General features: G+C 46.5%; 9 protein-coding genes across 9 annotated transcripts; 5 read left to right on the top strand and 4 right to left on the bottom strand.

Moving 5' to 3' along the window:
• Positions 1-1,228: 1,228 nt before the first annotated feature.
• FIESC28_03399 (uncharacterized protein) lies at positions 1,229-2,178 on the bottom strand (the record flags this gene model as incomplete). Its single annotated transcript, XM_031157548.1, has 5 exons — positions 1,229-1,471; positions 1,523-1,614; positions 1,696-1,714; positions 1,765-1,824; positions 1,933-2,178. 5 exons carry the CDS (start codon positions 2,176-2,178, stop codon positions 1,229-1,231), a joined length of 660 nt encoding a protein of 219 aa, XP_031018374.1.
• Positions 2,179-3,917: 1,739 nt separating this feature from the next.
• Positions 3,918-4,274, top strand: FIESC28_03398 (uncharacterized protein; the record flags this gene model as incomplete). Its single annotated transcript, XM_031157547.1, has 1 exon — positions 3,918-4,274. One exon carries the CDS (start codon positions 3,918-3,920, stop codon positions 4,272-4,274), a length of 357 nt encoding a protein of 118 aa, XP_031018373.1.
• A 456-nt stretch (positions 4,275-4,730) lies between these two features.
• FIESC28_03397 (uncharacterized protein) lies at positions 4,731-5,094 on the top strand (the record flags this gene model as incomplete). Its single annotated transcript, XM_031157546.1, has 2 exons — positions 4,731-4,887; positions 4,946-5,094. 2 exons carry the CDS (start codon positions 4,731-4,733, stop codon positions 5,092-5,094), a joined length of 306 nt encoding a protein of 101 aa, XP_031018372.1.
• Positions 5,095-6,102: 1,008 nt separating this feature from the next.
• FIESC28_03396 (uncharacterized protein) lies at positions 6,103-6,963 on the bottom strand (the record flags this gene model as incomplete). The annotated part of the gene is made up of 2 exons (XM_031157545.1): positions 6,103-6,626; positions 6,681-6,963. 2 exons carry the CDS (start codon positions 6,961-6,963, stop codon positions 6,103-6,105), a joined length of 807 nt encoding a protein of 268 aa, XP_031018371.1.
• An 863-nt stretch (positions 6,964-7,826) lies between these two features.
• On the top strand, positions 7,827-11,894 carry FIESC28_03395 (uncharacterized protein; the record flags this gene model as incomplete). The annotated part of the gene is made up of 8 exons (XM_031157544.1): positions 7,827-8,447; positions 8,531-9,664; positions 9,713-9,726; positions 9,832-9,856; positions 9,905-9,907; positions 9,959-10,295; positions 10,347-11,109; positions 11,159-11,894. 8 exons carry the CDS (start codon positions 7,827-7,829, stop codon positions 11,892-11,894), a joined length of 3,633 nt encoding a protein of 1,210 aa, XP_031018370.1.
• Positions 11,895-13,678: 1,784 nt separating this feature from the next.
• Positions 13,679-15,989, top strand: FIESC28_03394 (uncharacterized protein; the record flags this gene model as incomplete). The annotated part of the gene is made up of 6 exons (XM_031157543.1): positions 13,679-14,551; positions 14,601-15,169; positions 15,344-15,392; positions 15,458-15,697; positions 15,752-15,899; positions 15,955-15,989. 6 exons carry the CDS (start codon positions 13,679-13,681, stop codon positions 15,987-15,989), a joined length of 1,914 nt encoding a protein of 637 aa, XP_031018369.1.
• A 3,684-nt stretch (positions 15,990-19,673) lies between these two features.
• FIESC28_03393 (uncharacterized protein) lies at positions 19,674-20,185 on the bottom strand (the record flags this gene model as incomplete). Its single annotated transcript, XM_031157542.1, has 2 exons — positions 19,674-20,042; positions 20,096-20,185. 2 exons carry the CDS (start codon positions 20,183-20,185, stop codon positions 19,674-19,676), a joined length of 459 nt encoding a protein of 152 aa, XP_031018368.1.
• A 1,728-nt stretch (positions 20,186-21,913) lies between these two features.
• On the top strand, positions 21,914-22,815 carry FIESC28_03392 (uncharacterized protein; the record flags this gene model as incomplete). The annotated part of the gene is made up of 3 exons (XM_031157541.1): positions 21,914-22,193; positions 22,249-22,549; positions 22,599-22,815. The coding sequence occupies 3 exons, from the start codon at positions 21,914-21,916 to the stop codon at positions 22,813-22,815; spliced, it is 798 nt and encodes a 265-aa protein (XP_031018367.1).
• Positions 22,816-22,919: 104 nt separating this feature from the next.
• On the bottom strand, positions 22,920-24,938 carry FIESC28_03391 (uncharacterized protein; the record flags this gene model as incomplete). Its single annotated transcript, XM_031157540.1, has 1 exon — positions 22,920-24,938. The coding sequence occupies one exon, from the start codon at positions 24,936-24,938 to the stop codon at positions 22,920-22,922; it is 2,019 nt and encodes a 672-aa protein (XP_031018366.1).
• Between the last annotated feature and the right edge of the window lie 500 nt (positions 24,939-25,438).

The following is a 25,438-nucleotide window of genomic DNA, read 5'->3' as shown; positions in this document are numbered from 1 at the left end:
TGCTACAGAGCTCATACAAGCTTTGTGTCTCATAACTTTGAAGCATCTGAAAGGTATGGAAGGTTCCACTAATCATGTGCGATACTGACGCGTCGTACAGCTGGGAAGCTCAATCGTGCGTGGATGACGGTAGGCACTGCCTCAAGACTAGAGACTCATCGACTTTTCTCGTACAAAGGTCCATCCTCTTCTCGAAATCACTCGCAGATCCGGTCATACTGGCTCGTGTATGCCCTCGAATGCCTTTCCGTATCATTGACAATCGGAGCTCTTGAAGTAGAAATACCGGCCTATCCCGATTTGACTCTGCCCTTACTATCCAATTATGAAATGGTGGACTCCGACCAAGTGTGATATCCAACATTGACAACTACTTTAGCATCTATGGATCCTCGTTGCTATGCGTGCCCTTCATCTATCAAACCGCCTCTGACGACAACTCCAAGGTGACCTCTTGGGGCTGTGACGTAACGCCGAAGACACATATCATCATACCGCAACAGTCACGGCCTCCACCAATGACGGAAAGGACACAAGCTCCGACTTATCCAAAGATGCCACGATTATTCTTCCTGTCATTCTCCCAGTTGTAGGTTTAGCGATTCTCATTGCTACCGCTATGTTGCTCCTCGAGCGACGTCGTAGTAGAGCGCCCGACGTAATTCCTACGCTCAGGCAAGTCGACGAAATAGCAAGACCTGAGATGGAGCAGACCGCGGAATCTACGTCAGTCCCTGCAGTTCTTCCGCAAGAGATATGTGATGATTCCATGCGGCCAGAGCTAGACAGCTGTGAGGTTCGTTATAGGACTAATTAATAGACGAAATTGTATCTGACAGTCGAGAAGCTAGTCAGTACTGTTAAGAAGGCTACTAGTATTGAGACTATTACTAACGATACACGAATCATGTCAAAATAGCTTTGTGGCGATGGAATATAGGTGGAAGTGTTACTCGGCGGCAAGAAGCATCTAGGGGAAGACAGGTTGTAATGTATGATAGTAAGATAAGGGTACCTATCAGATTTGGAAAGGGCTTGATAATCTAGTAAAGAGCCACGTTCGTTCAAAGTCGTTGGCTGCTCATATGAACATAGCTACTTGGTTTGGTGTAGGCTCTAGTACAGACGGCCTGAAGCCCAAAATGAATATACAACATAACCAACTACATCATGGGCTTATGGGAATATCTCAGGTTGTTTCAGTTCGGCGCTGATACCTACGAAGAACTTAATGAAGGTCGCCTTTGCCTCCGGAGTCACAGCTTCCAAAATTCAGCTCTGGTCCAAAGTACGCCTTGTGATCAAATGACTTAGCCGGCCCAATGGCAAGGTACCCGTTCCAAGTTCCGCCATGGCTTAGGTCCAAACATTCCGTACCGCAAAGCTTCGACCCGTGTTTCTTGATGTGATGCTCGATCGCGCCAGCGATAGTCTCCTGTTCGGCGGTTGTGTCGCAATTCCTACCAGTTGACTATACTTGTCAGTGCCCTCTTAATGGTAAAGTAAGACGTCTATTACGTACACGATATCGGTACAAGATTTCACGGTCTGGACCAGCATATCCAGTAAAAGTAGAACAAGTCTGCACGTTGGAAGCATGTTTAACAACAGAGCCTAACTGACGTATTAGCCATGCTTATGTAAAAAAAGAAACAAGAAAGAAAAGAAAGAAAGCAACAGAGCAGTTTTACTTACTAAATTGTATAGCCGCTCTCTTGGCTGGATGTTAGTATACTGTTTCTATCTGATAGGAGGATTTCTTACCTTAATAAAATCTCCAACTACAACGCACGACGCACTGGCAGCCAGGATTCTCTCACAAACCTTTGAAATTGTCAGTCTCGCACAATATTCGGATGGCAGGTACTAACCCTGACGTTCCTCCGCTTCTCAAGGGCGGAGTCTTGAGGCTCGAAGTCTTCAAGATGATACAGCGCCACCGCGTTTGGCATCGCTGCGCCCGCCATGAGGAGCGGCTCGATCGCCTCGGAAGTAGGTATAGAGGAGGAAAAGGTTGGCAAGGACGTTGAGACCAAGAATATCATAAGGCTTGGTTTCATCTTTATTAAGATAGGCACCGAGGTTGGCTGCCAAACAAGCGACGGGAATAAGGTATCCGGATGATGCCTGGATGAAGCTGTCGAGGAAAGGTGTTTCGGACTGAACAGTGGAAGTCATTGCGATGAGAAGTAATGTCGACTTTTGGAGGAATTTCTTCTTATTTTTATAGGTGTCTGCTCTAGGTTGATTGAAATCTCACGATGTTGAAGAGAAGCAAATGTTGGTTGTTGTGAAATTACAACGAGGGTATTCGAAGGCAGATGTGCCGTTTATCCGCTCGAGATAGAACTTGTCGGCTTCGGTTAATTGACGCAAGGTCACAATCGCGCCATATTGTCAAAACCAACACACATTGCCAGAACCACAAAACTTTATTTCGACCAACAGCTCGGTCTTTGACACGGAGACCCTTGTTACTTCGGATGTCCGGCACATCTCGGATCGTTAGGTGGATACGTAGGTGTTAGTGGGACTGGAACCCTGGACAAGCAGTAACCACAGTGTTAAACCATCTAATACAGAGTAGCCTCAGCTTAAAGATTAAGCAATACAATTATCACAGATAGTCTCTACTTCTTATATCCTGCCAATTTATTATACATGGCAGTGTTTCAACTTTAAAAAGAAATCCCTTTGAGTCCTACAAAAGAGTATTGTAATTAAGAGACATATAGAAGGGCGTGTGGCAGTGCTTGTTGATAGCTTAGTTAATTGGATATGCGTTATTTGTTGGTCCTGTTTATAGAACCTTGATGATATAGCATGGATTAATGGTCAACATATGGTAGGTATAGAAATGCCCATTCTTCTCGGTCTCAACATGTGACGATGTGACTAATTTAAATACTCAAATGGAATCTCACGATGTTAAATCGCGAGAAAATACATGGGAAGCTTAATCCAGGTTTGTTGATAGTCTGGTTAAAGGAAGACAAGAACAATCCACTCCGGTCAGCCGGAAGAACGTTCGTAAAGTCTAGACTGGGTTGTGGGTAGCAACTGTTCACGGGGCCGGAATGCAGCTGGACCCAGAGCAACTGTGATGTTCATAGTCGCTGTAGCAGAGTAGTCTCTGATAGGTTTTGATAGTCTAGTGATCAATCCATTTGATGGGCCGAGACCAGTAGGGTTATAGGCTAAAAGCATGTGGCACAGGAAGACGCACACAGTTGATGGAGAAAGAAATAAGCCGAAGGCTTCAGACTCTGAGACCATTTTGAATCAGTTATTTACCATAGGTGATAATAATTATTGAAAGTCTTTGTTGGATTAAACTGTTCCGCTTCGATTACTTGAACAGGGGAGTGTTAGGACAGAGGACAAGGTTACCTCATACCAGATGCACACCATCAAAGATACCTCAGACCACCCGTCAATCCCTACTTCATCTTGTTACGTCACAATTTTACCGAGATTAGGCCATACCTACAGCTACTTTCGCACCTATTTATACCTCGCAGCCACCACGACTCTACTCTTCCAGGTCAAACTCTTCATTGCCTTCTTTCTTTTTGAACCCACTCCAGGGGCAAACCTTACTACAGCTTCTATCTAAGGTTTTTGAAGGTCAATCATCAATTCATGCATTTTATTAGTACGACTTCAACTGGACAGGAAGATATCAAGCTTTCTGTGTCCCAGAAACCGAGAAGTGCTAGGCCTATGGTCTACGTTCGTAGCATCTAGGTTGTTGGTACCATCAATAATGGACGGCATACTGACAAAGACAAGGTCGCGCAATCTGTGGTAACAGTGTCTATTCTTCGAAGTCTCTGGAGAATCACTCCTTCTCTTCAAAGGTCGAATTTATTACTGGTTGAGTCGGTTACAAACGTTACAAACCTATTCGTTCCCAAATGGCGAGCAAAGAGAACAAAGCGACTGAGAAAAGTCTCAGGCGGGATCCAGCGGCCGCTCAACGAGCATTCCTGCAATTGAGCCCGGAGGAGCAGGCAGCCGCTGCCCGCTCTGGTGGCCCTCCCGTTGGCGTAGATATCACTGGAACGAAATGGGAAGCCAAAGAGTGTGAGGAAATTGGAGGTCCAGACGTCGAGTCATTCATTGAGCTGTCAGATGGTACGTATCACAGTCTTGGTGCAGGAGTCCTCCGGGTTACGGAGGATGAGCTCCAAAAACAGCTGAAGGCCAACGGAAAGCCTGCACTATCCGACAGCAAAATTGCGCAGCTACGTGAGGATGGCTTTGTGGGGTGAGTCCTTGTTTTGTATTACTCTTCTTATTCTCGTTAGGGTCACTACGTGGGGAAAAGGTAGGACGGCTTGACTCCACATCAAGGAGCGTCCATGTTGATATGTTCAGTTATTGCTTCAACACAGATAGCCTTTTGATATAATTATGTTCCCAATATTGAAATACCGGTTACTGCGGCTACTAAACGGCTTATTACAATGTAAGACGCAGGGACCATCACCGTCTATGGAGACACCGCCAGAGCGTGGCGTATTGCAATTGGCCCCAAATTGCGGTAAGACGTTTTTATAGATGATGGAACCACTTTACCACCTTAGCTCAATGGAGAGCCCCCAATGTGGCCCATTCTAATCGTATATATAATGCTTGTTTCCTTCTCGCCAAGGACAATTACAACTTAACATTTCCATATAACCTTTAACACTATCGGCTTCTCCTCAGTCAAACAGAACTCAATCATGTCCTTCTCTGCATCTGCCGAAAGCTACCATCTCCACGATGGACACATCCTCAAGGCTGTAGTTAGAAACAGGGAAGGCGAGCCCTGCGAATCCGAGATCGACCTTGACCAATTTATTGGAAACCAGGACGGTTGGTTCATGTGGGATGGCGCAGGTACGTTTTAACGCCTCTTGTTCAGATAATGCCTTTGACTGATCTGATTCGATGATAGACTGGTCGCACTCAGCTCAGGATGCTAGACTTGAGGGTACTACCCTGACAGCAGAGCTGCCCAAGCGCGATGGAGGATACAGGGAGCGACAAGGGATTAACCTCGATGACCGCATTACCAACAACGACGGCGTGCTTGTATTCAACTAGAAATGCTTGTTATGATTACACGAGAAAATGTTACTCTATCTTCGCTTATCTTTGCGCATAGCCCCATGATTGGGTCCATTCAGAAATGGCCTGATGGAACCCGTAAGCCCTTTTGTACCTATATTGATAATATCCTCTTCATTGGATATCACATGACCCCTTATCTCGGCACAACAGTTGAAAAGATTCCTGCTTGTCTTCGTCCAATGCGTTGTTCGAGGCGCACAGCATTATCGTAGTTGCTGGTTTAGAATGAAGTCAGTGAAAGTTGCAATTGTAGCCTCTTCCAGCGATAATAATAACTTTTTTTCAGACAGGCACATATAGTTTGTAAGATTTCAGTAACTCTGTTTACTAGAACAGAATCTACATTGGTAGTAGCTGAAATACGGTTCATGACTTTGATGTAGATCAGTTCTTTGCAGCTTACCCTATTCCGATCTCTCTATAAAGGGGAAGTTGCGGAATTTGAATCTTACTTCAAAAGAGCGGGGCGGACTACTATCGCTTATCCGATAAGCGATAAGAAAGATACGTGATGTTGAATACGGGTCCCACCTATCCTAATGGAGGAAGATCGAAACTGGATTATCTTAAAAGCGGCTCCGGCGCTTTACGCCACAATGTGGAGCTGCAGTGGTCTTGGTCCAAGACTCCAAACTAAACAACATACCGTTTTTATTCTCCGCAGCTCTGTTCACCCAATCAATCAAAGAGAAGAGGTTTCAGGTAGTTTTGTTTCTTCTTGCTGGCTTAAGACAGAAAGTTCACTATTCTAATCAAACGAGCAGTTCAGCCACGTAGCTGCTTTCTGACGGATGAGAACGCCGCATTTGCTGACAAGAACCAGCATACATTAAATAATTGCAGGTCTGTACCTTAAAAGGAACTACTTCAATCCCAATGAGAGTCTCTTATTCGTAGGTGAGCAGGCCCATTCTCATAGTAGCAGGAAGGCATTGATACCTGCGACTTATGTTTGGGAAGACCGAGACACATAAGACCGCATCATTTATCCGCTATAAATGCTACCAAGACAGCTGCGTAAGCCGCAGTAACAACAAGTAGATTTTCAGGCTCTGTCGTTGAAAACAGTGCGACCCCTCCTGCGAAGACGAATATTGAAGCTGAAATCACAGCCTGCATCTTGACATTTGCAGTGCCCGCTGCCAAGATAAGCATGGGCACTACAATGATCAGGCCACCAATAACAGCAAAGCCAAATCGTTTTGAGGCCCTCCGCGCCTTCAGCCGCCGCTCTTGGCTTGAAAATGTCTGTGCTAAACCTGTACCTAGACTTCGCCCGATGGCGGTGCTGTGCTGCATTAGTTTGGGATTAAACGAGCCGAGAAGATCTGCGTCTTGGTAGATACTGCAGTGCGAGTCACCGGCGGCAAGGTCGAGCTCGGACATCAGAGCTGCATGAAGTTTGGATCCAGGCCCATCATCCATCCTTGATGCTGCGATGTCTTTGACAAAGAAAGTGTTCCACCGGTTTGCATGAATAAACTCGAAATTTCGTAGGGCATTGGCTGCAACAGGTCAGTAAGTGGGCGCGGAGTCGGTGATGACAGGGATGAACAGACTGTAGTGGTGGAGAATGTCTCTGATTCTGACCAATTGCTGATCTGTAACTTCATTGTCTGTCAGATCATGGATTTCTTCCGCCATCTGGCGCTGGAGATGATGGATTGTAACCGAATAAAGGGGCCGGAAGTCGACAACATTGACTCCGCCAGTGACCCAGTGTCGCGTGGAGCCACGGAGAAACCTGGTCAATCGCTCATGGTAAGGGAGTGACGAGAGACCTTCCAGAAGCTTATCTCGTTCTTGGTCTGTCTCAATCTCCGGACTTTTTGCTTTGCTCATGGCTGTGATGACTAACAATTGACGTGGTGACGTGGTGCACCGTTTTGCTATGCAGGATCCTGTTTCCGGGCTTGTTATAAGCTTAAATGTCTTCTAAAAGCACAACCGACCTCCACCGGGGACTTCCCAAGCAAGCAATCGTGATTCACAACAAGGATGCCTAGGTACCCTGTATGTTCCCCCTGAGAAAAATGTGTCCCATCCGTCATCCATCGCCCACATAACAGCTTGAAATATGCAGCTGACAGCACATTTGAATGAGCGGATGACAGGGCTATGTCATCGGGCTTGAAGAGAGCCTTGTTATGTACGTACCCCGGTGCTGCCTGGCGAGTAGTGGGAAGCGTGCCCTGTCTGACCGTAGAGACTGTATGAGTATGCTATCCACAATTCCCTTCCTGTCGCTGCCATGTCAGCCCATTCAGAAGAGGGAGCCTCGACCCAGCCTAATACCTCGATGATTTGGATCCGGTGGGCGCAACATGAAGAGACTGTTCCAGTTATGATGCCGCTAAACAGGTTGAAAGTGACAGTAGGTGCAAGGTATATTATTTCCAGTGCAGTAAATCACAAAGCCCCCGGCGCTGTAGGTAGAAAGCGTGGCTGCTTCTTTGCGCAATTGCGCAGTTGTTTAAATACATACCCTCCCCCCAACTTCCTACAACTGGTTATTCTAGTCAAGGATGCAAAAAGCGAACACTTCATTCACGCTTTGCCCTGTCGTATGATTACGCACAACTCAACTTCGCTTCATTCTTCGGCACATTTCTTTCAACCTTTCTCATTTGAAAAGTCCAACTTCCCTATCACCGCTTCAGCCAATTATAACACACTTCCTACCAATGTTAGATTGGATTTTTAACATGTGCCCCCGCCCCTGGAGAAGGCCGAAACGGCCCGACTATGGATACCTTTCTAATGAGGGAAACGGCATCACCAAACACATGGTAGTCAATTGTGACGGGTCTCGATTTGTCCCTTGCCACCTCGTAACACAATTGGCTGAACGCTCGAAAGTGAAGAAAGCTCTCGAGGCCGCAAAGGTCAAGAAGGCAATTGACATCGCCGATAAAGTTTCTAAAAACGCACCAAGGACCTTCCTCATTTTGATGCTTATGTCAGCCAAAGACAGCGAAAAGGTCTCTTTGATTGAGCAGCTACATAATGGCGGCTTGATAGATGCCACATTACCGGTTGAATGGACCGAAAGGGACGGTAAATGGCATGCCTACTCGATCAAAACGTCGCAGCCACCTGAAGACACCGCGTCCGATTTGTCACAGTCGCTCGTCTCACTGACTGAGGATGAATGGGGGCGCCAGTGCACGCAGCTGTTCGAGGTCTATCAGTGGCAGCTCATGGCGCCCGAATTCGACGGACGACAGTTTAGGTTCTCTTTCCACCATTCTACAATCTTGCCATACATGGAGAAACCTCCAAAGCCCGCTAGCAGTGGCTTTTTCGGAGAGGTGTCGCACTACACGGTACATCCAAAGCATATTCCAATCTTGGTTAACGTGAGCATCCGCCCGCGCTTCAATCTCATATTTTAACTGACTTATTCCAGGATCAAAGAGGCCCAGTGTCTGTTGCTATCAAGAAAGCCTTAAAGCCAGATGAGCTCCGAGACTTCTTCGCCAAAGAAACTGAGAACCTTTTTCAACTGAGAGACCACAAATGGGACAACTTGATTAAACCCATTGCCGCCTACCAGCGTAACAATGAGCATTGCATAGTCTTTCCATGGGCGTCTGGAGGTAGTCTCTCGAAATATTGGGATGACAAGGATCGGGCGCGGTCTGACAGGGACTGTGCACTATGGATCATAGGTCAGTTCACTGGAATTTGCCGAGCTCTAAAAGATCTCCACGACATCAATTGCCGGCATGGGGACCTAAAGCCCGACAATATCCTTTGGTTCAAAGAGTTCAAAGAGGACAAAAACAAGGAAGAACTACAGATTGCTGACCTGGGTCTTGCCGCATTCCACAAAGACAAGAATACCGAGATCCGACAACGGGATGCCATTCAAACTATGACTCCTTCAGGAACCAAACGTTACGAGCCGCCAGAAACCAACGAGTTTCGATACAGTAGCCAACCTCGATCAAGATCGTATGATATCTGGTCTATGGGGTGTATACTGCTGGAGCTGCTGATCTGGCTTACCTATGGCAACAACGCCGTGGTAGCCTTTGGAATGCGCACGGACTTCTTTTGGCAAATTGACAGCGGTATCTATGTCATTCACGAAATCGTCCGAGAGTGCATCGAGGCCTTGGAGACAGAATTTCGGGGACATCAGGCTCACGCGGAGCTCTTAGCCCTTGTACGACACGAGCTCCTAGTTGTCGAAGGGCGAGGCTCATGTGGACAAAGATTGACTGCCGAGAAGGTCCATGAAAAGATGGACGGGATACTAACGAAATGCAATAATGAAGATCAGTATCTTGTGACTTTCAAGGGGAAGATGCCGCTCCCAGGTTGCTTGACCGGGACCCGCAGAGACGGTAGGCCGGTACTCCACATGAGAGACGGAGCTTTGGCAGTACAGGAACAGAGTGAGAGGCCTACTGCGCCCCCTGCTAACCAACAGGACCTCCAATTTGACAACGTGAGACTCGAGCGACAGGCAACTATGTCTTCGCCTCAGGTCTCGACTAACTCTCTGCGAGTTGACACACCGGGTGATCAGGAACAAGTAAGTGAAATGTTCAGTTGACTGGTTCATACATGTTACTAACTACAGTTAACTTCTAGTATGTTGGTTCATCAAGTTCTCTCATTCCTAGGGTTAACGGTACTGATTAACGGGTTTTACATCTGTAGGATGTACGCTAGATCCTTGTCCTATAACTATTATGGCAGGCTGGTAACACGTGTTGAGCAGCTGGTTAGTTGACTGTGGCTTTTTCACGAGCGACTGATTAATGTATGGCAGCTAGTGAGTCTGATCCCTCTTGAAGATGGATACTCATTTGCTGATCGGATACAGCAATCTAGTAAGCTTAATGACAATTGGGAGGCGTTTCCAGATGATGATTTTGCAAAGGATTTCCTAGACCTGATTGGATGGGGTCGAATCAAACCAAATACAATCGACGGACGAAACAAGCTATGTTCCAACTGCAATAACATCCAAACAACTCAGTTATTTCCGTCATCCTGCGATGTCTCAACACTACAGCCTGACTGTGATATATGTGGCCTACTGCTGAGGGTGTTGGAACAGCAGCAAGTCAAGCAGTCTGGCATCCTAGAGCTACGAAACGTCAATACTACGATTGGTATTAAAGATGGTCCGAAGCTGCTATCAATATACAGCGCTCCAAGTAAGTCATAAGGCATTGACCAATAAGATAGCATTGATGTATAATATTCAGGTCCTATCGTTCCTGAAGGGGCTCAACTCGGTCTCCCTAAACTCTTCAGCCCTGGCAGCTCTGATCAACTTCTCTTGATAAAAGAATGGATAAGAAATTGCGATTCGAAACACACTATGTGTCAGCCAACTTCTGAAAGGCAGGCTAATATCATGCCAACACGATTGATCTGTGTTGAGAATACCCTTCGGCTTGTGGAAACTGTAGCTATTGAACCTGACAATTACGCGGCTTTAAGCCATTGTTGGGGAGAATTAAGCGAGGAGGAAAAGTTTTGTACTGCATTGAACAATATTGAGCAACTTAAAGCCGGTATCGACTATCATCGGCTGCCGAAGAACTTTCAAGACGCCGTTACTATTACCATCGGGCTGGGTATGAAATATCTTTGGATTGATTCGGTTTGCATCATTCAAGATGACCGCATCGACTGGGAAATAGAGGCTGCGAGAATGGAGCAAGTATTCAGTCTTGCATATTTCGTCATTGGTGCCAGCTCAGCTAAATCATCACTGGATGGATTTCTTGGCTACCGTCCCGGTCGGGAATGTGTGCAAGTTGGGACGCAAGATGCAGGGTTACTATATGTCTGCCCTTTTATCGATGACTTTCAACGCGATGTCGAACTTGGGGAACTCAACAAGCGTGGATGGGTGCTTCAAGAAAGGGTCCTAGCTCGACGTTCCATATTCTTTACCTCCACTCAAGTCTATTGGGAGTGCGGTGCCGGAGTACACTGCGAAACACTGGGCCGCCTTCGGAAGTTAGTCATCATTGTCTCCTTGTTTCGTCTGCTAATAACTTTGCTATAGCTATAAGGCTGCCTTTCTTGGAGATGCCAACTTTCCAAAGTCAGCTTTAGAGTATTATCGAGATGGGAGGCAGATGCTGATTCAGGACCTGTACGAGCGATACTCAGGCCTTGCGTTTACCATGCCTTCAGACCGAGCGGTTGCTATTCTAGGTTTACAGGAGCGTCTAGCACAATCCTTTGGGACAAAAGCTGCGTATGGCTTCTTTGAGGTCTACTTTGCTCGTGGTCTTCTATGGAGGCGTGATCAGGCGCTGGGGCTACCAAGGATCAAGCAACCACAAGGTCGAAGCGTTCCCAGTTGGTCTTGGTTCTCGAGAGAGGGAACTATCAGATATATGGACTTAAAGTTCAAACGCATCGACTGGATGACCAGCGAGTTTAGGAACGTCTTCTCCAACCCGAAGTGTCCGAGCACTGTCAGAGGATCAAGTTTACGATTCCCTGAATGTGGCTCAGTGCTTCACGGAATCGCAAAGAGGATGGACGTGACAAAGGCAGAAATGATGGCATATACAGTCTTTGATGATGATACTGACTACAAAGTCGAAGACATCAGATGCGTCATTATCGGGCATGACAAGGCCAAATATATCCTCGAGGACCCCAAATACCATGTTCTGGTCATTAGTAAAGGTAGAGGTTTTGCAAAGAGAGAAGTTTACAAGAGAGTTGGAGTTGCATCCTTAAGTCCAACTCAGGTGGCAGATACTGGATCCTGGGTCAATGTTGAATAAAGTACGAGAATAGCCAACACCGTTCGAACGATCAGATGTCCCTTTAAGAGTTGAAATCCTTAAACGTCAACTATCTCAACTTTCTATGATTCTCAAGCGATAAATCGTTGTACTTCACGTTGTACCATATTAATTAAGATGAAACTAAATATCAAAAACCGTAGTAGAACGATCGCACCATACAGCTTAATCAATCTAGTCCAAGTATTCGCATTGCTTCATAGGCATTCTCTCTTCACGTCCCCCCATTTCCCTCCGTGAGATGCTGTGATACTCGTAGCCTAGATTCGTTGCCCTTAAAATCGGGATAGCCGTGCCTCCCTTAATTTTTCTTTTGCGAGCTTGAAGTCTTTGAGGCGTTGTTTGAAATCAAGCAATTCCGCAGCGCTCGTCTCGTCATAACTATCGTCGTCGGAGCCCGTCTTGAATGCCTATGTACTTTCGTTAGAGGTTTGCCAACAGCGTATAGATCAGAGCCAACTCACATAATAGTCATCATGAGTTCGACGGTAAATATAGATGACATATATGTTTCTTCTCAGTGATACCTTGAAGTTGTTCCTGCCCACCAAGGACGATAGTTTGCTGGAGAGCGCTCCTGGATTGATGCGATCTGGGTGTTCGGCAAGCACTTCAAAGTTCTCATCTTTTCTGATGTGTACAAATTGAGATGCTGCCATATTAAACTCAATATCGGACGATTTGGCGGTGTGAGGTTTGAGGACTCATAAGTTGCTGGTGGGGAAAGAATATTTATCAGCAAAAAGAAAAAAAAACAAAAACCCACAAAGCCGATCAGGCTTTCTCCCCGGTTGAAACCAGCTGAGTCGATAGTCTTACGTTACACCATCAGGCTTACGGGTCGAGTCAGAGCCAACCCAAAATTGAAAAAGGGGCCATCCACCAAGTTCAATACGCAGGCGGGTCGCTTGTCACTGACACCAAGAAGTGACAGCTATGCAGGTTTTACCAAATTGGACTCATATGATCTACACTGGAACTCTCATTTGCACTTTGGATGCGTCATGAGGCGAGACATAACTTTCGTGGCAACGCCACTATTGCTATCCGCGTCCTGACCGGCCTCGCTGACACCGAAGTCATCATGCGTGGCTTATTTTCAACCTCCCTGCTTTGCTGGCCCTGCTCCCAACCATCCAGGAAGCCAATACGGTAGCCAGGTCTTGCTGTGTCTGCCTCGCTATTATTAGGCGCATATTGCCGTCCGTTGATTGGTGCTGACATGGTCCCTGCTGCGACAAGTGTGACACATGCACTGGAATTGTGATTTAAGTGCGACATGATCCACAAATTTTATTGTAATTTCATCTGTTGTCCTTTCTAGATCTCGGGGTAGAAATATATGATCCGAAAGAATGGCTGGGTATGGATGTGAATGATTGTACTTACTTCGCAGTAACGATAGATATGGCATATGCACCAAAGTGCAGAGGCCTGGCATCGGGCTCTTAGCGCTCAAGCTGCGCTGGTCGTTGCAAAGGTTGCTAGATGTGCAAGTTGCTGTCGAATGTGGGCGATGCACCCAATATTGGTTGAAAGTCAGCCATAAGGCTCGGAGCCAGCGTTCGACGTCCCCCCCGGCCGCTGTTAAGAGATCTAAATCAATATAACTTTCCATCTTCAATTGCCCTGCGTTTATTTGCAAGTCGCTCGGCGACCATTATATTTCTCTCTTTTAGCAGTCCACCATACTACTCAGAAAGATTTCAACCCTTCCCAAGTTGCGAGGCTTATCTAAAGTAGATATTGCTTCAGAAGGCACCATGACCGACAAAGCTCCAGCCATTACATCATGGCGTCACGGCACTTTAGCGTTACCTGCAGTTGATGAGTGTGATGTACACTGTGACGGCAGACTGAAACCGTCCGAATCAGATTTGAGTGAGACTGTTACCCCTGTCACAGACTTGGGTCGCAGCGCAACCCCAAACCCTTTCGAGGGTTCTTTCAACAGGGTTTGGGGAAACAAAGACTTGTCTAGCCGTGTTTGGACCGTCAAAAGCGCTCAATCCCTTTCCATTGATATCTTCCGGAGCAGGCTCTTCAAAAGGTTCTCAAGGAATGCACTAGATAATAGTGAATACCTCCCCCGCGATACGTTTGAACAGCTCTTCGATATGGACTCACTCATCGGTCTCGTCAAGGCTAGTTTCCCCAAGGCTAAGCCTGAGTTCCAAGTTCGTAAGGTCGATGAGATCATGGGAGTTGAGGGAAAAGATCGACGTCGAAAGCTTTATGGAATATTAGTGGCCATGAACAGGATTTCTCTGATGCAGGACTTTGTACGAGAATCTCTTTGCGATGAGGATTTACCTTTCAAAGAATCAGCATCGGATGCTACACATTTCACGACGCAATTTGAGAGGAATTCAGCGGCGTCTCGACAAACAGAGGCGAGACAAAACACTACTCTGTTTCAGGACTGGGAGCGAAATGACTTCTGCTTGTTCTACCAATATCAGCAGATTTTTATGGTTCCATATTTCGATTTTCAAGATATCAATGTCTGTTATTATTCATTCGACCGCAAAGTTACACTTCCTTGGCGAAAATATGAACGCAAAACGGAGGGGGGCGAAGGGACAGTGCACAGAGTTCAAATACATCCAAGTCACCACAACTTCAAAAGCTCTACAGTAAGACCCAGAAAGAAACGTCAACATCAAAATTATTAACCCGATTCAGGGAGCAGATGAAAGCCTGTATTTTGCCCTAAAAGAGCTCCCGTCCCAGAACGTCGATCGTTTCCGACAAGAGCTTGAAGCTTTGCAAAAGAACAGCCAGATCCAGTCCGAGAAACATCTCATTAAATTGCATCTTACTTTCCAACACAGTGACCGATTTTATCTTCTCTTTGAATGGGCAACCAGTAACCTTGCGGAGTTCTGGGAAGACCATCCGGACATACAAGTGACAGCACACATCACTTACTGGATCGCCCTACAATGTCAGGGTCTGGCTCGAGCAGTAAAACGTATCCATGGACTGTTAACTTGGCAACTAGAGGCTCAATCATCGTTACAGAGGAATGGGATGGACAACGAAAAGACTCGAGGCCGACATGGCGATATCAAGCCGAACAACATACTGTGGTTCGAACAACGCGAAGACGACCACAATCTTCTTGTCCTCTCTGACTTGGGGCTAACTCGATATCATTCGCAGTTGACAAACTCTCTTGTGTCACGCATAGACGGCTGCACAACCACTTATCGCGCTCCTGAGGTTGACATGTATCGCAGCATCTCCCAAAGGTATGATATATGGTCCCTAGGTTGCGTGTTCCTAGAGTTCTGTGTTTGGTATCTTCAAGGATGGGAGAGCGTTGAAACGTTTGAGGATATTCGGCTGAAAGAGAAAAACGATCGGCAATATGAAAGGGATGATCCAAACATTTGGTCAGACCAATATTATAACATAAGTACAAGCGACAGGGGAAGGGAGCCGTACGCCGAGGTTAAACAAGGTGTTCACAAGGTACGTGGCCCCAGTTGTAATCACATCCTCAAACATTGTAGAAAGGCATTGTTGATTATTTCTAGATGATTGAAGGTTTAATCAACGAGGAAACCTGTCCGGAATTCATTAGCGAGCTACTCAAGTTTATTCGCGACAGAATGCTGGTCGTCGAGGCCAAGGATCGCGCTCAGATCGACGAAGTCTGTATTGAAATTGCGCGCATAATGCCACGGGGTTCAAGAGACTACCAAGACTTCCGCAGCCTCTTTACAATACCAACGGTCCTTGAAGATGACAACGCACATGTGGACGTTCAAGACAATGTTAGTTTGACACAAGTCGCGTTGGAGATTTCACTGACATTAGCGGACTTTTAGGACCTCGCATTCCGTAATATCGGAATGGAAGAAAGCTTAGTAATGCCAGTTGAAAAGCGAAGTCTTGACGAGGAGGTAGCGGGGCCAGCTTTCGAGACACAGCCAAGAGAACTTTACATTCCTACGTTGAATCTAGATCTACAAGAGAGTAAGTCCAGGAGATTAGAATCTTCACTCCGGTCATTTCTGACTTCTTGTAACAGGGAATAACTTCAGGCAGAACGGCTACCGTAGATGAGTTCACAGCTTAGCAGGGCAGAGCGGGAATCGACAAGGGTGACACAAGAATTCTCGCATTGCACGACCGTAGCATTATTATTGCAATTAGTTACTTACTTATTATTAAATCGTAGTTCAGCGCTAAAATACAGTTTGTAAATAACAGAGATTTGTTTTATACCCTGCACCTTATGAAGGTATTATACACGAACGTATTCGGTAAAGTTTATGTACCAGCTTGCGGAACAAGGGTAGGTTCATTTTGCGATGCAGTGGGTCTCGATATTGAACAAGTGTTTTGTTTGGCATGTTTTGGCTGGCCGCCAGATCCCTTAGGAGCTGACTGTGGCGTGTAGAATTGGGACTTTGGAGGGTGGCTCACTAATCTGACCATTTTGCTTGTGCAACCCAGCGACACGTCACTACTGGAAGCATTACGAGCAATGAACCCCAGTGACGACATCACTGCACCGGCCAATCCTGACCACCCCGAATGACTTGTAGGTACAGTAAAATGTCAGATTCTTGGCAACCATGGCTAGACTTTTGTCCTATTGCCCAGTGTCTTCAATACCTGTCTTTTCCCAGCTCCCTCCGACTCGCTTACCAGTGGCCAGTAGTCTCAGTCACAATGCAATCGGTCGCATACTCAAGTCTAACCTATCTTATCAGTGCAATCTCCCTAAGATCTCTTGTTTAGAAACTCCACAGTGCGCACGGCAGCTAACCAGACCAGCTACAATATTCCTTTTACCTAGGTTACATGTGGCTTTAAAACATGCCCCATCCATCAGGAAATTGTCCTTTTCTGTGCTTTCCACCCCTTCCTCCCCTCTCAATAGCAGTACTGCCATGACCAAAGTCGACTTCTAAGATGGTGCATGCCGGGACATGGCATGTGCTTCTGGATTGTAAAAGTGTAATTAAGAATTCGACAAACAGTCGCGAATTTTTCCGTCGTGCTTCCTGGCCTTCAAGATCACCATACGTCAATCCTTACGTAGTAACATGTCGACTACTGACGTGTTGACTAGATATAGATGTATACTGCTGTGCGTAGTGATAACGTTAAATTGGAGGGTTAGCGATATCTACCTCGAAATAAGGAAGGGTTTTCTGCTATCAGTCGGGCTGTGTTGATTGTTTGGAACACATCCAGTCACAGTGAATAGAGTAAAGAGAGACTGTTGCACATTAACTTGAATAGATATTCAATGAATGGTTGTCAGAACCCGTTTGTACTCAGGGTCTGCTAGTGACACATCTGGTAATAAGATGTCTGGTAATGACAAAACATTGGAGGTGATTCCATTCTATTCCCAGATCATTTGGAGACACTCAAAACTTTTAATTGAATCACCATCGGGCATTGTACTGCCCTCCCCACTGTAGTTCTTCCTTGCTTTCGCTCTTTATTCGATGCGAAGACGAGACGGACCATCTTGTGTTCCTCTGAATTATGATCAGCCCATCTTCCAGTGATCCTGGCCTCAACCCAATCTGTGAGCTATCTAGAGCTACTGGCGGACGACTGATAGACGGAAGTTTATAAGTGTCGTGACTCGAGACGCCGCCTTGCCCTTGCTCGTGCCTAGCAGTCCGTGTCGTTGATCTATAACTCGATGGGCTGAACGAAGGCTTGCTAGTAAGGCCAAGACGAAACCCTGCTAGTTTGAATAACGGTCGCAAGGTCGCCAAACTTGTTGCAGTTATTGCCAAGCCTTGCTCGATCGCCGACCAGATTCCAACATCAACGGTGTTCCCTAGTGATAAGAAGTTAGTCAATTGCGTTAAGACCACTTGAAGAAAGAAAGCCTTGGCATGGACGTACAAAGGAAGTCGGGTTTCTTGAACAAGGCCAAGTATGGAAATCGAGCGATAACAGCGACACTCGCACTAGACCCACTATTAGTACAATAATAAGAAACAAAATTCGGAAGGAATGTTCTACTTACAGACATCCCATAGCAAGTAGTGGGATGAGAAAGTACTTCGTCTTCTTTTTAAGCTGCAATTTCCAGATGATAAACCCTGGTAGTACTGCGAAGATGAGATCCGTGAAAACAGCTGTGATGCTATACGAGATCGTAAGGGAGATAGCTACTTTCAGGTCAATGCATTTCCCTGGTTGATATTTATCCCAGGCAAAGGATATAGGTTGGCATTGGAATATAGAAATGAAGAAAAAAAGGGCACCAGAGATAGTCGAGCAGACCATCGTGATATAGATTATCCATCTGTGTAGTTGTCGAGTGACTACCTGCAGTAGGAAAAGGCCAATCGATAACTTGCATGCCACCATAGTTAGGCTATACCAGATGTAGCCGAACCAAAAGCACTATACACAGACAAAGGTTAGCGATATGCGATTTCTTGGCGTATGAACCTTTTACCATCATAGCTCTAGTTATTTGTGCTGTCTCCAGATTGTGATGGCGTTGCCCAGTACCCTGTGTAATACCGTATATCGAGAAGGCGGAATACAAGGTGAAAGTTGTCTAGACCCAAGTCAATAAATGTCTATGCACTGCTGGGATCGTGGTCACAGTTAACAGTAACGTACCATCGCGAAGGTCATAAACAAGTCATCTAGTTTCAATGCACGGACTATAAAACCTCTCACATAAAGCCGCAATAAACAAGAGATAAATGACGTAGTAAAAAATGTTACCATAACGGCCATGAGCTCTGGCCCTCTATTCTCAGAAGTCGATGCCATGGGAAGGACATATGCTGCGAGGAAGATCAGATGAGACTTGTGGGGATTGAAGATCTCCCTCCCTAGTCAGTAACATTTGGGATCGGAGCTGTTCATATAATACTCCAGATCTTATTGTCTATCCCTGATTCGAACGTGGCGGATGATAGTGGTTGCATCATGGATCTAATTCGTGCAGCCTTAGCGTGCTATTGCAACTATGTAGATACCGGAGCCGTGACAAAGACACGACCACTACGGATGATACAGATCTCAAACGGCTGCGTCCGATCCATTGGCCAATCCCGCTTGTGGAAAGAAGGTCATAAGATGTACATAGATTATGCTCGTGGTTTTGGACCTTCCAAATTGAGAGCATATCCCAGGTACGGTCGGCTAACTCTATGTTTCAACTAATGTAGATAAGCACCGAAAGTAGTAGGCTGATGTTTGGACTTGGCGCCACAATCCGATGAGACATTAATCATACTAGCAAGTTCCTACAATCTCTGCTTATGTATTTGTTTCATCTAATTGCAGTGCCTGTTACTGTGCATTAATACCTACTCGAAGAGGGATAGCGGTTGAGGCTATTGTTTTAATTAGGAGTCTTCCCCGATACGGACCCACAAGCCATGTGGTGAATAATCAAAGGAGTAATAAATGGGACCGTCCGGTCACTGCTAACCGATCCTTCTAACCTATTAAAGAAGATCGCTTACTAAATCTTCTAAGCTTGGACGGAGCAGAACCCACTGAGGTAGCCGAGACTTGGCGAGATAACACTAACTTGGCACGGAAGAAGCCTCGTGCCATTGCCAGGTTCATCGATTCCGAGCTTGCCTCATTGTACTTTGTTACGACTTACCACGCCAAGTTCGCGAGGCCTTTGTTTCACGTCGTGTTTCAAGACCGGTAATGTTCCGCTTTGCCTAGATGCATTATATACTAATGAACTAGTACTAAGAGTAGAGCTGCTGCCTTTTCTGAAGTACCATAGTCTATTTAACAGTCAAAGTTACACTGAATAGCATCAACGGCCATAGTTCCGCTTGTACCAGCAGTGCTGAAGCAATTCTCCTGCTTGTAACTCTTGCCATTGTACTGGTACCTGACACCGCCGATGTTCCGAAGACCAATACTGTTTGCGCCAAAGTACAAGTGAGGACCGTAAGCAGTGGTAAAATCGGCACTAAAGCCAGGACTGTCGCGCTTAAGCTTGCCGGCAGCAATGATGGTGCCACAATTGCCATCAACAACGTTGACTCCAGAACCGCCGACAGTACTTCCGGGGATGCCAAGTGTGGCAAGACTGGCCCAAACAATGACTGCACACTTGTGCTGGCCCGGTGCCCTGCAAGTGTTGACGTCACGCTGCAAGTCAGGGTTAGATCAGCTCTTCGATGTTTTGGGGTGAGAAAACGTACAGCGCGCAACTGGGCGCCTTCGACTTCAGAAGGTGCAGCCTGTGCTATTGACACAAGCGCAGAAACAGCGAAGATGTTGTTGAGCTTCATAGTGACAGAGGTGGGACTTTGCGATAAGTGTTGGTAAAAGAATAGTGAAATGATGTGACTTGTCTGCTGCAGTGATGTAGTTCTAAGTGCGGTTACCTCTTCTTTTATAGAAGTGCTCCAGATTCCAACTTTAGCTTAAATGCTGTACTTGCCATGCAAGAAAAGTCCTTTCGGCAATTACAAATTCCGCGCAAGATTTATCTATTGTTTAAAGTTTTCACTAAATGTCAATGCCACCCCTAGTATCTATTGCTTTATATGTAAAACAGACTAAGAGAACTGGAATCACCTATAATGAGAGAAAGTTTCTAATCGAGGCACATTTTAATCTATTTAAGTTTCTATAGTGTTGTAATTGTAACGTCTGAATGATTGGTTACCTTTGCTAAGGCGAAGATTTAAAAGCCCGTGTAAGTGCCTGCTACCATACCCCACTTTGTTGCCAGGAGGATATACAGTCTTAACTACCATTTAATGCTGCTGCCTAATGTTGAAAGCACTGATCCAACATGTGGAAAACCTTTGCAAAACCCATAGCGTATCTACAGGCACCTAATTGATGGCTGGGATGATGCATCTTCAATGCGACAAAGCCAACCCGATTCTGTTGAGGAATTCCAGGATCTGCGATCCAAAGCATCTGAGCTTATCAAGTTGATGCCCGGACTTGCAGCAACTGGAACCTCACGTGGACGCCGAGAGGTAGCTCGGCAATTTGATAGATGCCTATACCGAATTTCAAGCTGGCTAGGTATTCGCGCTTTCTCATAGCGTCGAGCCTAGAAGAGTTAGGGGCATGTGCTTCTTTTGTGCCAGCATCGAGGCCAAGGACGCGAAAGGTAGAACAGCACTGCGCCTAGCGGCATATGGCGATCATCTAGAAACAGTGACAGAGCTCGCTCAGCTTGGGGCGAATCTCAATGGACTTGCTGATGATTCTTATTCCGGTACAGCTCTTCATTGGGCAGTCTACTTTCATAAAAGGGACCTTATAGAAACTCTACTTGGCTTGGGAGCTGATGTCAATGGATAGGGTAACGATCAACGGTCCCCTCTTTTTACCGCCTGCAAGGCGGGCCATAACGATATCATCGATTTGTTGATTGCAAACAGCGCTGGCCTTGAGTTCAAAGACGGAGTCGGTCAAACTCCGATATTCGAAGTGGTTGCAATTGGGAAACCTGAAGCGATTCGGAGGCTTCTCGGTGCGCACACAATTGATGTGAATAGTGAAGACAATGACAAGAAATGTGCTGTGCAACTAGCAGCTGAGCGCCGCAACTATAAGGTTGTGAAGCTTTTAGTCTCTAGGGGTGCTGTAGTTGACCGCCAGACGCAGGAGTTTATAGATCGGGAGGAAAGAATTAGACAAAATAAGGAGGATTTGGATCAGTTGCATCGCTCCACTTAGTTGGGAGAACTGAGTTTTGCGGACCGGACTTAGCTGCAATGGAGATTGTCGGCCGAGACAACAATTATCGCCAGGCCCCCCCGAGCGGAATTAACGGCCGAGAAATTGTGGAGAAAGGAAATCAATGAATGTTTCCAAACTAGAGATGGACAATAGGACACTGCTTTCTCCGAACATATTCTCATTACCAGTTATAAATATCTAGCACAAGCCCACGAACTATTGTAAATCAATCTGACTCTCAATTCATATCCATTCTTCTTCCTTTCATATCATTACCAGACCAAGCAACCCTACAATACAACGACTTTAGCAAAATGGACGGACGAAAGCTCGTGCTTGTGACAGGTGCCAACACCGGTCTTGGTCTCCAGATTGTCAAGGCCATTTGCGGCTCTGATAAACAGTATGAGGTCTTGGTTGGAGGAAGGTCTCTCCAAAAGGCTGAGCAAGCCGTCAAGGACCTCAAGAACGAGTTTCCCGCCAGCCATCTCCACGCCATTCAAGTTGACATCGAAGACGATGCATCCATTGTTTCTGCATTTGAATATGTCAAGGCCAAGTACGGAAAACTGGATGCCCTCATCAACAATGCAGGTGGGTTTAATCCCTTCAGAAATACCTTCCGCCATACTGACCAAACGGGTCAAAGGTGCCCAGCTTGATCAACAAGCGACTGCCGGCAAGATGACAGCAAGAGAGATGTGGAACAAGACCTATGATGTCAACGTCACCGGGACCCATGTATTAACTTGGACCTTTGCCCCGTTGCTTCTTGAGTCCAGCGATCCCCGTCTCATGTTCATCGCCAGTGGGACATCCTCTCTTGCCGGGACTGAGGATCCCAACTTTCCAGCCAACAAACAGGCCAGCAAAGGTTGGCCCAAGACCCTGAACAACTTCCATCTGCCCGCGTATCGAAGCAGTAAGACTGCCATGAATATGATGATGAGGTATTTAGAATCAGGCCAGTATAAGAGAACAGAACTAACTCAGGCTTAGGGAATGGCATCGGCTTCTTGGTCAGGATGGTGCTAAGGTATGGGCCATTAGCCCTGGATACCTTGCAACCGGTCTCGGTGTTGGTCATGAGCAGAACAAAACACAGGGCGCGATTGATCCAGCCATTGGAGCTGCGGTTGTGAAGGATGTTTTGGAGGGGAAGAGGGATGAAGACGTTGGCAGAGTCGTATCAAAGCAAGGCATTCAGGCTTGGTAGAAGTTTAATCCTTACAACAAGGTAGCTTGTAGATGTTCAGCTTGTAAAGCACATAGCGCTATATCATGCGACGAGTTAACTTCTAATGTTGTATCAGACTATGTTTACAATCCTTGCATTTCCAATGTCGTAAACATGTCGTGATCAGAGGCACCAAACAGCTCGTTGAGATAATCCCAATCAGTTTCGTACGGGACCTGCTCACCCTCCCCTGGCTTCCAGCCTATGTCCTGGTTTATGTCTGGGAATTCTTGCATCGGGCTGGCGGGTGGTAATACCGGCACATCGGCCATCGTGCGTATGCCTTCGCCACTTTGGTGCACCCTTAAATGAGAAATTGTAGCTTCCATTATTGATAAAGCCCTGGATCGTGACCTTGCCCCATCTTCCGATTTCTCATCTTGAATGACCGCTCTGACCTTTTCCAAGAGAACCAGTACACTCGTTTGGTCCACATCATAGCTTTCCGGGGACTGGTGTGTTGCGAAGGCCACAAGACACAATGTGGTTGCGCCGAGTAACAAGTCATGCCAAGTAATACTCTTCACGAACCACTCCTCAGTTTCCAATTGACCTCCAGGCTTGCACTCCTCGTAAACCTGTAGGAGGTACGTTATCAGGGTACATGATGCCTGATAGCATTTTTGAATACTCTTCTCTCGCCTTTGGGGCACATGTGGACGGTGAAGAACACACAGGCTTTTGTAGTAAACAAAGGTGATACAAAGCCGAGCGACAATAAGCTGAGGCGGGTCGACGATGCAACTTTCCATTGGACGATAGCGATATATATCCGGAAGGCTTTCGTATAAGGTCTTGAGTTCGGTATCCAAAGAGTCGATGTGGTCATCTTCTGCCGTCTTTGAGTTATTCGACAGTGCATGTTGAAGAATCTTGTCAAATATCATCATGAACTTGTGCTTGAGGATGGAAAACGACACACCAGTTAGCTCGGTATCCGGTCGTGAGGAGGGTAGTTGAGCGACGCGTTCATCAAAATCGGAGTCTAGAAGATTGCTTGAAGCACGTGTATCAGAGATGGCTAAACTGACTCTCGACGGAACGCCCAGGTGGAACGATACTAGAAGATCAACCTGCATGAATGTACTCCACGCTCTACGCCGCATCTCTGCTTCGAAAGGACTTAGGCTTGAGACGCTGCTCTCCCTATGATAGCCTGAAACCGTGCCAATGTGGGCAAGCATACTGAGAAGACCTGCCACGTCTGGAGAGATTTCCAAGCGGGTGATGAAGTGCGAATGGATATAAAGCAGGAGTGCCTCAAAGCAGAAGGCCTTGGGACGGAAGTACTCGCCCAGAGCGAGACACTGAGCGGCAGCAACTGTAAGCCCAGGCCCTGGTGCCTCATTTTCCTTACCCGTTCGGGAAATGTTGGTGGCAATGAACAGTATCGAAAAGAGGATTGATATCCAAAGCGGCGATGCAGCGCGAGGGTCTCTCCAAAAAGCCTCGTACTGCCTCTGAAACTGTACTGAATGTATGTATGGCGTAACGTAGGAGCGTGTTCGGAAATATGTAGACAGCAGGCGGTCGGCGTTCCTTCGCGATGGAAGGTGAGCATTGAGTATTTGTTCGATGCTGGCCGATTGTGAAAGGCTAGCGCCGAACATGACGCCCATTCCCAAGTCAACTCCTGCCTGAGGCGCACTTGTATCTCCATCATCTCTGTCATCTTCCTCAAAAGGATCTAGCGTGGATCTGAGAGCTCTTATGTCATCCAGCATGGCTGACCAGTGTGTTGTACCGCTGCCATCTTGGTAACAAAAGTCTGAGCGAGAAGACGACCATGCGCCTGTTTGTTCCGCAGGGTCCGAACTGTTTGGCAACTCAGAAGCCACATTACCATTCTGAACTCCGATAGTGGTTTTTGAACGTTGTCCCATAAGTGACCCTACGAGGTGTTCCAGATGTTCAAGACGCGCCTGGGCCTGGGCGTTGCGGCGACGGTCGCTATCGATGGAAACTTCGTAGGAGCAGGATGTAACATCTCTCCTGCGGACACAGCTGCCACAGGGGCTCTCACGGTCACATTTGAGCTTCCTCTGCCGACATGCTGCACAAGCCAGCCGCTCCCTGTGCTTCCTTGCCCTCGATGTGGACATGGCTTCGATGTTCTACTGATGACTAACGAACAGAGCAGAGCCTTTTTTGAGGGGTCTTGGGTCAATGCATTGACTGATTGGACGCTAGCCCCGGTCAGGGCTAGTGGTATTAGTTTCTACCACCATTTGCAAGTCTAAGCAGAATTATTACAATGACTCTACGTACTGTAGAGCTTAGACTGGAGGTTATAATAAAGCCGTAATAAACATAAAAGGACCAATCGTAGCCAAGGTTAAGTTTTCAGACTCCGGGTAAATGTTCCGATAGTGGATGTCCATATTACTGCTTCGAGCACGGAGCATACCGGTCCGAGATGATAAAGTGAAGTCACGGCTTGGACACCCGATTTATCCGACAGACCGTTATGTTCTGATTTAACTCCTGGTGATTATTCCCAAGGCGTTGAAAGCGACCGTTGAGGTTAAAGTGAGGATGCATCGGCGTGGCGTACAAAGCCAAAACGTTGTTTCTGACCTTTTCACTGAAGACAAAAACATCG

This window comes from Fusarium coffeatum (genome assembly GCF_003316985.1).
Source record: "Fusarium coffeatum strain FIESC_28 chromosome Unknown BRIP53273_contig_72, whole genome shotgun sequence".
Lineage (NCBI taxonomy): Eukaryota > Fungi > Ascomycota > Sordariomycetes > Hypocreales > Nectriaceae > Fusarium > Fusarium coffeatum.
This window is presented reverse-complemented; position numbering and strand designations above follow the sequence as displayed.